General features: G+C 40.6%; 1 protein-coding gene across 1 annotated transcript in view; it reads left to right on the top strand.

The window, feature by feature from the left end:
• Positions 1 to 12454, top strand: part of LOC124794805 (tyrosine-protein kinase hopscotch) — a 194594-nt gene that overhangs the window by 39029 nt on the left and 143111 nt on the right. Inside the window, exons 6-7 of the mRNA XM_047258461.1 lie at positions 2753 to 2880; positions 10785 to 10997. Of these exons, the coding sequence (XP_047114417.1) occupies positions 2753 to 2880; positions 10785 to 10997 (341 nt within the window). The remainder of the gene's footprint in view (positions 1 to 2752; positions 2881 to 10784; positions 10998 to 12454) is intronic.

The following is a 12454-nucleotide window of genomic DNA, read 5'->3' as shown; positions in this document are numbered from 1 at the left end:
CGTATTACACTGCTTGGAGGCACAGTATCCCCCGCAACTGCATCAGTGGGGCTGTCGTGGCCACCTCCCCATCTTCTTATGGTCTTTCCTGTCTCAATGGTTTTTTAGGACTTGAGTTGGTGACCCACTGTCAGACCATTTTGACCAGGAGAGACGCATCCCTCAGGTTTTAAGTGTTACACTCTTTGCCATAGCCATCAACAGTATCTCTATGGTAAGGAGTCCTGTGCAGTGCTCCTTATTTGTGGATGATTTTGCTGTTTTCTGTTCCTCTTCCAGTGTTTCAAAAGTGAGCTATCAGATGCAACATACATTGTGGAGGTTAGAGGAGTAGGCTGCAAAAACACCTCATATGAGGGACACCATCCCACATTTTAGAGTCTCAGTGATATTTCTGTGCCTCATTTTTGACTCCAAATTGTTGTAGTTGCCACACCTGAGAAACCTGAAAGCCAGATCTTTCAAGGCACTGAATGTCATAATGTGTCTTAGCCACAGGTCTTGGGGTACAGACAGGGCGCATCTGCTCCACTTTTATGGGGCTTTTGTGTATTCGTGGCTGGACTGTAGATGCATGGTGTTTGGTTGGATGAGGCCTTCTTATTTGAAGATCATTGATGCTGTCCACCATCAGGGGTTTGGCTGGCCAGAGGTGCTTATAGGATTAGTCCCATACCCAGTCTATGTGATGAGGCCAGTAAACCACCACCCACCATCTAGCGAGAGCTCCTCATGGTGCGTCAAGCATGTTAAGTTCCTCACGGCTCTGACTTCACCTGTGTACCATACTGTTGCTCATCTGCCTCTGATACTCCTTTTCTCCAACTGTTCAAGAACCACAAGGCTGTTTGGGGTCTGCATGCAGCATGTGGACCAAGTATGACCCCAAATCCAGGGTTTTAACAGTCTGTTGCCCTGGTTACTGTTGAGGTGCAGAGTAATTTTATATATTACTTTTGAATGCATTACGGGAACAGCAGTGATCAATGTCTTGTAAATAATTACTATTAAAAACAGTCTTGATCACGATTTATTTAACAATGTGACCGGTTTCGACCACTACTGTGGTCATCTTCAGACCTACAAGATGTATACAAAGCACTAATTAGAGGGCTACATGCATTAATGAAAATACATAGAGTTATACGGCTATAAAGCTATAAAACGTTGAATTACCATTGAGTAGGAACCCCTTTCTGTTGGAGAATCACAACTGGAGAAACCAGTGCACGTCTTACTTTATATAATGGAGGCTCCACCCACTTCTGACTGCATGATGTCATTATTAACCAATGAGTTATAAGTCGAATTACAATTTAAAATTTCTTAGTTAAAAGAACATTGTCAAGAATATATGGTGCAGTATAGAAGAGATTGCACTCCTGCTTCTGTTTTGCATATGATATTTTCTGACATTTTATCTGAGCACCACAAATATGTACCTGTCTTTACAGATAGGTCTAAACAGGGGCCACAGTTTGTTGCTCTGTTGTTTTTCCAGATCGTGTCCTCAACATCCGATTGCCTCAAGACTTTGCTGTCTTCAAGGCAAAAATATATGCTATCCTTTGGGTACTGGAGCAGATGAGATGTTCTTCCAGTGCTAAGTTTCTTGTCTGTTCTGATTCTCTTAGTGCCCTTCACTCTTTGAAATGTTTGCACCCAGCAGATAAATTAGTCCAGAATATCCAGGATGCCCTCCTAAACTACAACAACTGGGGAAGGTGGTGTCTTTTTGCTGGGTACTAGGGCGTATGGGTATAGCAGGGAATGAAAGGGTGGATGCAGCAGTCAAGGAGGTGTATTGTGTGATCCTCAGCTATTTCAGTGTGGCATCCCCCAGCATGCCATAACTTGTCACTGCATCTGTTTCAGTGGAAGACAGCACTTTGGGTCTGTTGGCTGGGGGGCTGGATGTAATACCCTGACTTCTGTTTGTTCCCTGCCGTACTTGTACAGGGCTCCAAGACCTACCACTGGAACACTACTCAGTCAAGGTGATGAGGAGTAATGGATCTTGTATTTTGTGCAGAGAACACCCATTGGAGAGAATGATAATTGATGTACGGTAGATCAGTATGTGTGGTACATGTTTCTTAAAAGCCCTCCCCACGCAAAAGCAGCTGCCCATCACTTGACAGAATTCAGAGTGACTTCCATCTGCTTAGGAACAGCAGTTAATTTATCCCATGATTGAGAACGGCTTTCACAGTAAGGCTGTGTTCTGACTAATACCATGTTTAAGTGATCAGTAAATCATTAACTTTAAATTAGCATTGCTAATAGTATTTTAATTTCAAAATATATGTAACACCACAAATATAACAGATTACATTGAAGATCTGTAGGTGCTACAATAACTAAGCATGTGGTTTGTTTAACTGATGAGAGAAAAACCTGGAATAAAATTAATGAATTTACCAAAAATAACTTGTGTCTTGAACTGTAGTCCTGCTGATATAACAATGTTAAAACATTGCTAATGTAATTTGATGTCACCAATTAACACTACTTTTGAAAGAGAAAACTAAATGGAACACAGTATGCAGTTATATTATGCAAAAAACACTATAGGCTTTGGGTTTTTGAAAATAGGCTTAAAAACTTGACAAGTCACAAAAAATTTTTGAACTATATCAAAATGTGTGTGTGTGTGTGTGTGTGTGTCTGTGTGTGTGTGTGTGTGTGTGCGCGCGAGTGACTATAATATGGATTTGCATTATTGAAGATAACATACATTGTTGTTCTTTAGATCAGAAGAAAGAAGGCAGGAGTGGAATCTGTATTGTATATAGAACTATATGGAAAGTATCGAAAGGAAAGAAGATTGAAGTTGCAATGAAGATTCTGAAGCAGGAATCACGTGACAAGTATATAAAGGTAACTTGAATCTTTACTAAACATTTGGGTTGATCTTTGGTGCTGCTCAAAGCAGCTTATACTTTAGGCTAATTATTTTCTATAGTTAGACATGGCATTGGGTCTCAAATAGTAATCCCACTGATCATATTATTAATCTCACAGGCTGTGTATTGGTCAATCATAAGGGGAACATTGGACATGAATAAAGTTATGTGACACAGAACTCTTTTTGTAATGAGAATCCCATGTTCCAAAATTATAACACCATAATCCATGCTTCCATTTCCATTCAGAGGTCATTTGATAAATGCACATATCAATTTCAGAATCCATATACCCAAACATTAAAAGTAGTCAATAAAAAATAATATGCTTTCAATGTGTGATAGAGCTAGGCCATACATCAGGACCTGGCCTGGCACATATGAGGCCCTGAGCTACTGCAGCCCATTCTTCCTTCCTGGGCTGCATTTTCTTCACCGTGCCCGTCCCTCCCAAACCTTGCTCCTTCCCTGCTGCCCCCTCCTTCTCCTCTCATGGTGTTTTTATTTATGTCAACCTGGCTATCCACTTGTTTTCCTGTATTCCTTGTGAATTTGTTTCTCTTGCCTGTTCTATCATCCTTTTTGGCATTTTTGGTCCCCCCTTGGGGTCTGACCTCCACTTCTAAATGTTCTGTCTTTAGTGTTAGCCATTTGGGTAAGAACTCCCTCCTAGCATCTACGACATGGATTCCTCTCCCCCCCCCCTCCCCCCTCCCTCCTCCTTCCCTGCCACAGCCCACCTCTGTCCTGCTAGGTCATCAGCATGTGTAGCCAGTCCATGTGGTAGAGCTGTTATGTACCCATCTGGCTGAGCCCCCTGTGATAATGATACCTGAGCTGTTGCCACCAAGGAGAGGTTGCTTGTCATCCTGGAGCATCGGAACTCCCGGCAACTGCCGCATGTTGGATGACATTTTGTTGTGTACATAGGGCCGTGTAGTCAGCGCGTACACAACTTTCCCAATAGAGCACGCCCCGCTAAGCACAACAGTGCATGCGCAGCGCTTGTCCATCTCCGCACTACGAGATGGCGCTGTCTTAGAGACGGACCAAATTCTGCTTCCCCCGATCCACGTATTAATATGTAACACAGCCAATGAGATTGCTGCTAATGTAGAGCCTTTTCTCCTCGTGGATCACACTCGCGCAGTGATGCCTGAACGCTCAAGGTATTGTGGCGAGTGTGCAGACCTCCGATTAGTCAATCTACGTTAGTCTGCATTAGTCTGCAATTGTCTGTACCGGTCTATAGTCAAGTTTCAGTCTGCACCTAATAAGATTATCATATTCCTGTACATAGCCATGAAGAGAAATGTATAGACACTTTGTCAAGTATCAGAGATATGTGAGAGTAAGGTTAACGTACCAAGACCAAAGGAACTTCAGATTGTCAATTGTAAACGGCATCCCGAATCAAGTTACGCAATATCTATGATTTTTATTATTTTAATAAATATGTGTGAAAATTAATCAAGTTCTGTTTAAAGTTGGTCACCGTCAATCTGCTACTGTAAGCGTGCAAGCGGCATTTCTATCATCTGACCTAACGGCAGAAGATAAGCATGCCACGATAAGACCACGAGACATATTGCTGACCCTCGCCTACTTCGTTAGAGCGACAAGTCAAATAATCTGATGGTGCGTGTACCGAAGGTCTTACAGTACACACACCACACCTTTGCTGTGGATGGGTGGCACCCGTGGTGAGAGCCCCTGGTCAGAATGGGTGGTTTCATGGCAGGTGCTTAGTGCATAAAGCATATCAAAATTTGGCTGTTCTCAAATGGCTGTTTCTTCAGTGGTAGTGGATCATTAAATGCTGCTTCATATGATCCTGTTGCCTTCCCTTCATTAGTTACACCCTGGGGGGAGAGCCAGGCTTGCTGTCTTGGGATGGGATGAAATACTTTCCATGCTACCTGCTCTGTATCAGGACTGACAGGACACTTTCACTGTCACAAAGCCCGTGTGTGTGTGTGTATGTGTGTGTGTGTGTGTGTGTGTGTGTGTGTGTGTGTGTGTGTGTGTGCGCGCGCGTGTGTGCGAGTATGGAGAACAAGTTTGGTGAAGTGGAGTGTCTTACTAAGATGTAGCTGGGTTCCCTATTGATCAAAGCTTCTTCTGCCATCCAATCCGCAGCCCTTTGTTCTTGTGATACAAGTGTGTATTGCCCCTCACCAGTCTCTGAATATGGTCCAGAGAATGACTTTTCACAGGGAACTCATCCTGTACACTGATGAGGAACTCTGGGCTAATCTGGAGTGATGCAGTGTTCATGTGTTTGACATCTGCAGAACGATCGTAAAGACAATCACACCAATACTGGCCCCTTTATTCTGGCTGTTGAGGGGGATACCCTTGCAGAGAAGGTCAGGGTTATGCGTTACCAATGTGGCATGAAACCGTACGTCCCTCTACCTAAGAGGTACTTTTGGTGTTTGCATTTTGGGCATATGTCTTCCTGCTGTATGGCAGACCCTCTATGTGTTGACTGTGGCCACTCACTCGAGGAGGGAAGAGACTGTGTTCCATCACCCGTGATGTCAACTCTTCACGCTCACTATATTGCCCAGTTTACAAAAAAGAAAGCAAGATCCAAGATTACAAGAACCTGAATTGTCTCTCTCATGCTGAGGCTCACCAAAAACGTGACCGACTCTACCCCGTGTCGATTTCTTGTATTTTTGCCTCTGTTACATCCTTTCACCCTCCCACCTCTTCCTTACCCCACCCCTGTCTCCCTCTCATCGCCCCCTCCCCTGCTGTTCCCATACCCTCCCCAGCTAAGAAAGTGCTTCCCTTCTTTGGTGCCTGCCAGTGATGGATGGGGCAAGCTTCATAGCTTTCTGGGCTGCCAGTGACAGTCAACTGTCCAGAGTCTTGTCCTACAGGGTGCTCTGTGTACTGAGCCATCAGTCCTTGCTGAACACCTAGCAGCACACTCTGCAACAGCATTAGCATCCAATAGACCGCACCGCTTGAACTGTCAACACAACTGGCACTGCTAAGAGTATCCTACAACTTCCACATCACTAGCAATGGGTTATACACAATGCTGGTGACTACTCTGAAGGTTTGTAGAACTTCGAAATATGCATCTATTTTGTATGAGCTGTACATAAAAAGCTGCCACTATTAAAGTTCCAACTCTCATATGTTTGCAACTGTACTTGACATTTGCAAAAGCCATCATATTGATGACTCCACACAAAAAAATCTAAATAAATATATAAATATCTTTCAAAGCTCAGCTTAACTCTGACTATAATACTGGATACCATATGTCGTCAATAGTTATTCCCATTTCTTCTTCTAGCTCATTATTAGACTCCTTCTCCTTACAGAGCCCATCATAGTTCTCTTTCTACCTACCCGCTGTCTCTCCTAGGTTAATAGCAAGTTGAACTTATGAGGGCTTTAATCAGGGGAGTGCAGTAGGTGGTATAGCACTGTATGTGCTGGAGCATTGTGTCCTGCAAAATGATGGTCAGGTCCTGCAGAAAGTGTCATCACTTCTGTTTCTAAGCTGGTCATAGGTTGTGTTCCAACAATGAACTTACTTCAGTTTTCTGTGAGACAAAAAAGTAATTAATTTATAAAGATACCAAGAGTATATGGTGAAGTACTTGTGTTGTCTGATCACGGCAAGAGTCTTTATTGCCTATTCCATGTATAATCCTTAACCCTCTTTTTTGTAGCAATGGTACTCTGTTACGGTGAATGTCTGCAGCACAACCCCAAATTTCTATACAGTAGCTAAGTTGGGGATAGAGTGTCCCATAATACACAGCTTTAAGCATATGGGTGAGCACCATTTGGACAGCTGGCTAAGAAGATACAGCTCAGTGCTGACTTTTTTATATACAGCTTTAATGTGGCTAATCCACCGGAGATTTGAGTCCAGATGAACCCTTGAAATTTGCACTCGTTTGCTTCCTCTGCCACTATGCTTCATACCTCATTTACGCGTGAGTGATGTGAGCTGCCAGTTGTAAATATTAGCATCTGGGATTTATTTATGTTGATCTTTAATCTTTGTGCATGAAAATATGAACTTAATTCTAGTATCCCATTACTGAAAATTTCTGTTCCTCACAATCTTTACCATGAAATAAAACTGAGGTCTTATCAGCATAATTTACAATGTGCAAGTTAATGGGGTGTACAACGTCATTAATATATTCTAAAAAGAAGAAATGTCCAAGAATTGAGCCTTGAGGGACTCTCTGTGTCACTGTTTCACTTTTGAATTTAAAAGTTAAGACCTTATTGTCAATTTGATGTGTAAGTTTCGTATACTGTTTCCGATTCACCAGATAGGTGGGTAGAAGTTTCATTGATGCATCACTGATATTGTATACCCACAGATTTTTTAAGAGAAGCTCATGGTTTACGGAGGCAAAAGCTTTTCTCAGGTCAAGGAATATGCCAACTGTGTGCATACTCCATTCTATATTGTTATATACATCATGGAAGAAACTGGTAACAACAGTGGCTGTGCTTAGGTGTTTCCTAAACCCATGCTGCAATTCGGTAAGCATTTTGTGTCTTGAAAAAATTGTGAATTTTGATGGGACAACTGTTTCAAATATTTTACTGAAGGTAGGGATGAGTGATATTGGTCTATAATTCGAAACTTCTTCTTTACTTCCCTTCTTATGGAATGGCTGAATTACATTTATTTTTAAGGCATTTGAGTATATGTTTTTATTAATACTACAGTTGATATGATTGGTAAGGGGCCTAGTTATTTCATTGGCACTTTTCTTTAACACCACACTTGAGATACCATCCCATCCAGATGAATGCTTGTTCTTTAGGTTTTGTATTGTGTTAAGTATTTCCTGTTGATTTGCCTCCATAAATTCGAGCTCTATACCATCCATGACATCATTTGGTGAGCCAGCCTGTAGATCTATAATAGGCGCTGGATGGTCAGAAGGAGGGATAAAATGCTTATTGAATAAATTATATACTTCATTTGGATCTTTCAGTAGATGGCTGTCGTGTCTAATGCTAACTGGTTCACTCTGCCCCTTGCTGGTGGCTTTACGATGTTTATTGATTAGTCTCCTGGATGCCTTACCTATGTTGTCTGAACGCTCTATTGCCTCATTGTTTATCTGTTTACTCAAGTGTAAAAGGCCTGTCATAAAAGTTTTTTTTTCGTTTGATTGTACTTTTCCTTGTATATATGTAGCTTTGTTCATATATATTCTGCCTTATCCTAATCAGCCTAGGCGTAAGTTTCAGCCTAGTATTACTTTCAAGATGAGAGTTGGTTCATACCCTGGTCATTTCTTTGAGAGGGCAGCAGCAGTCGAAATGCTTCAGCACTGTCCTATAAAATTTTTCCCCTTTCTTTTCGGACTCTTTAGTTTGGTAAATAGTGTCCCATTTCTCCTCTGCTAACTTAGTTTTGAAGGCACTGATGTTGGTGCTATTCAGGATCCACTTCTTCTCAGTTATCTTCGTTGCTGTTGGTACAGGAAACCTTAAATATTCTAACACCTGACAATAGTGATCTGAGTAATGAAAATCAACACTTTAAAATTTAACACTGTCTTTTACATTTTTGTTCACTATTACGTAATCTATATTACCGGAGCTTGGCTCTGTTACTCTAGTGTCAGAGTTCAGTATATTTGTGAGATTATATGAGTTTAATATATCTGTTATTTTCAAATAGGTTATACTAAAGGAGTTTGCATCAATATTTAAGTCTCCAGCTATGCTACGGTCAGTGTGTGGTACATACCAATAACTTTATGTTTAGCTAACCTGCTTGAATGAGTGTTTATGTGGATCACAACACCAGCCATTTCAAATGTTCCTTCTTTGCAGTATTGTTCAACAAATGCAATTTTCTTAAATGGAAGATGTTCATTTACAAATATTGCCATCCTACCCCCTTTGCGTTTTTGCCTGCAGTAACTAAGTGCTAACACACAACCATCTAATTTGTAATACTCAATTTCATTGTCTTTTAGTCCATGTTCTGTAATTATTAACGGGTGTGGTGAATTCTCATCCACAAATACTTGCAGCAAATTGAGTTTATTCCTAAGATACTGCACATTTAGATGCATTATCCTAAAGGGCACTGATATTTTACAACACTTTGTGACATGGTATTCTGAGTCAGTCAAATTATTACACAAGTCTTTAACACTGCATTGTAGTGACAATTTACTCACTGCTAAGTCGGTTTCTTTGGTATGTGAACGGGGTTCTTTACAACCCAAGGAGTTTAATTCAGTAAAATTGTGTTGCTTGAAATTGAGCCTAAAAAATCTTGTTGATTATAATCTAAGATGATTGGGTCCATGGTTTTATGCAGCTCCTTACAAAGTTCCATTTTCTGGTTCACTAACTTGAGCTTTCCATTTCTGCTTATGTGAAGTCCATGCCTGGTATGTTCTGCATATTTCAGTTTGCTTATTTCTAGCAAATGCACATGATTTAGTTTTTTACATAATTTCCACAGTTCTAAATTATATGTGATCAGATAAGGCAGAAGAGATGGATAACATTCCTTTCCAATTTCTGAAATTGTTGGAAAAAGTGGCAGCCAAGCAATTATTCAGGTTAGTGTGCAGAAACCATGAGTGTGGAGTCATACTGTGAGCTATTCAGAAAAATATGAAAGAATGAAAAAGAAAAATGAGGATGTCTTAGGTGATAGGCAGTTTGGACTGCAGAAAGTTAAGGCACCAGAGGCAGTTATGATGTGATTGATATTTTAAGCATGAATGATATTTTAAGCAATACTTAAGAAACAAGAAATTTTCACAGCATTTGTCAACCGGGAAAAGTGTTTGACAGTGTAAAAAGGTGAAACATGTTCAGAGTCATGAGAACAGTCAGAGTAAGCTATAGGGAGAGATAAGCAATATACAGTATGTACAAGAACCAAGAGGGAACAATGAGAGTGGATGGTCAAGAGTGTGTACTCACTTTAAAAAGGGTGTAAGGTAGGAATGTAGTCTTTTGTCCCTACTGCTCAATCTATACATCAAAGAAGCAGTGATGGAAATAAAAGGAGGGTTAATGAGTGGGATAAAAATTCAGAGTGAAACAATACCAATGACATGATTCACTGATGAAAGTGAAGAAGAGTTACAAAAGGTGTTGAATGGAATGAACAGTCTAGTAAGTACATAATATGGATTGAGAGTAAACTGAAGAAAGACAAAAAAATGACAATTAACAGAAATGAGTTGAGTGATAAACATAATTTCAAAATTAAGGACCATGAAGTAGGTGAAGTTAAAGACTTCTGCTACTTTGGAAACAAAACAACACATCACACCCAAAGCAAGGAGGACATCAACAGCAGATTATCACAGGCATAAAGACTGCCCCTGGCCAAGAGAAATCTAGTAGCGTCAAATATCAACCTTAATTTGAGCAGCAAATTCCTATGAATGTACTTTATGAATGCAGTAGGGTAGTGGACTACAGGAAAATTGAAAAAGAAGAGAACTGAAATGTTTGGGATGTGGTGCTATAGAAGTATGTTGAAAATTAGGTGGACCGATAAGATGGGGAATGAGGATGTACTACACAGAATCCGTGAGTTAATGAACATATGGAAAACACTTACAAGAAGTAGCGGCAGGATGATAGGACATGTGTTGAAATATTATTGAATAGCATCCATAGCAATAGAGGGAGCTGTAGAGGATAAAATTGTAGATGAAGACAGAGATTGGAATACATCCAGCAAATAATTGAAGACTTAAGGTACAAGTGGCACTCTAAGCTGAAGAGGTTGGCACAAGAGAGGAAGCAGTTACATTTCTGTATAGATGTACTTTGACATATACAAAATGTGTTGTGGTATATTGTAACAGTTTGTGTTGTCTTTTTCTTCAGTCATTCATGGAACTCGCTGGGCAGTGGGCATTCCTCCATTCAAATGCAATTGTCAGACTGTATGGTGTTACAATGAGCAGCCCACTTGCCATGGTGATGGAGTACCTGCCTGCTGGACCATTGGATGCCTACTTGAGAGAACATAAGGCAGATATGAAACAAGTTGACTTAGTGGAAGCTGGTTCCTATCTTGCCACTGCCTTGTGGTATCTGGTGAGTGATACACACACTTAAGATAAGTGCTCAGTAATATCCGTTAAGCCTTTATCTTCCATTTTTCCTTATTTCGTGTTAAAGACTATAATCGTTTTCTGTGTTTTGATCTGTAATCATTTGACACACATCATATTTCAAAAATTTTATTCACGTTATTTTGTGTTGTAGCACAGTTTTCAAACGTATTCATAATGAATTACTCAGTTAAGAAATATGTTTTAAGGTTCAACAGGATGCAGCAAATTTTCTATATTGTTATGGCATCAGTACCAGGGTGTTAACCCCCCCCCCCCCCCCCCTCCACCTCTCACGCTCCCCCATCCCTCCCTCGCTCTCTTTTACATGTGTGCATAAACAATGTCAAGCAAGTGATAATTCCAAAGGCTATTTTTCTCTTTTATTGCTGAAGTTGATAAAAAAAGTCTTTTTTCTACTCAGAAGCAGTGAATAGAACACACAAGAACAACTTAAGCATTTTGTGTCTACAGAAACAGATTGAAGCAGATTGACACAAAAATATACAACATAAATGAATTGATGAATTGATCAGCGTATAGTGCTACATTGGTTGTGTAGAAGCATGGCCACTTTAGCAGTCCTATGAGATATTCCAGTGATATCACATAAACATATCATCAAAGTTAGTATTATGTCAAAGAGTGTCCATGTGTGTCAAGCCCTTGAAGAGCAAGTTCTATTGTTTCAGGTTCCAACTGTTAGAGCAGTGAACTTAGCATTGGTGATACCATGGTAAGGCTGTGGTCAGTCTATACTGTATCCTTTATAGGAAGTAGGTCTGAGGAGTGTGGTCCATGTGATGCACCACCCATAGTCCCATTAATTACCAATTATGTGCACGGCACTGCATTTCCCTACAAAACTGTGAGAATTCCGTAGGTCCTCCTGGGTCACTATTGATCTCAAGAAACTTAGAACCTCTCATACTTGAAATGGGCAATAAAGGCCTAAAACATACACACTTGTGCTTCTGGAATGCTGGAGGAAGGTTGTATTCTGGAGCCATTGTGTCACCGAGAATGTTTGGTATGACATTGTAGGATAACACCCTTTCTGCTGTACCCTCTCAAGTCAGTTGTTTTGTAGTAGGTGGTGGTATATTCAGTGCTGACTGGAGTGGCGTTTGATGTGACCACTTAAGTTGCAATTGATTCCAGCGGTGCCAACAAGTGTCCTACCTGAGGCCCCCACATGCATTAGGCCACCACGTGCGGCTTCAAACTTGTTCGACTGCTAACCTAGGCACCAGTTGAAACTCATAGTTCAGACTTTTACACCAAAATAGAACAGTAGAATGTATTGTGGGCAGAGTGTTGCCATTCATAGGAGTAAGAACAGAAGTTTTTCCATTTGCCACCTGTACAGGATTCTTCCAGACTTTTATTGATGATTGACACACTCCTATTAGTGCTCAACAATAGAGTGAGAGCTGTATC

The sequence above is a fragment of the Schistocerca piceifrons genome, chromosome 4 (assembly GCF_021461385.2).
Source record: "Schistocerca piceifrons isolate TAMUIC-IGC-003096 chromosome 4, iqSchPice1.1, whole genome shotgun sequence".
Taxonomy (NCBI): domain Eukaryota; kingdom Metazoa; phylum Arthropoda; class Insecta; order Orthoptera; family Acrididae; genus Schistocerca; species Schistocerca piceifrons.
This window is presented reverse-complemented; position numbering and strand designations above follow the sequence as displayed.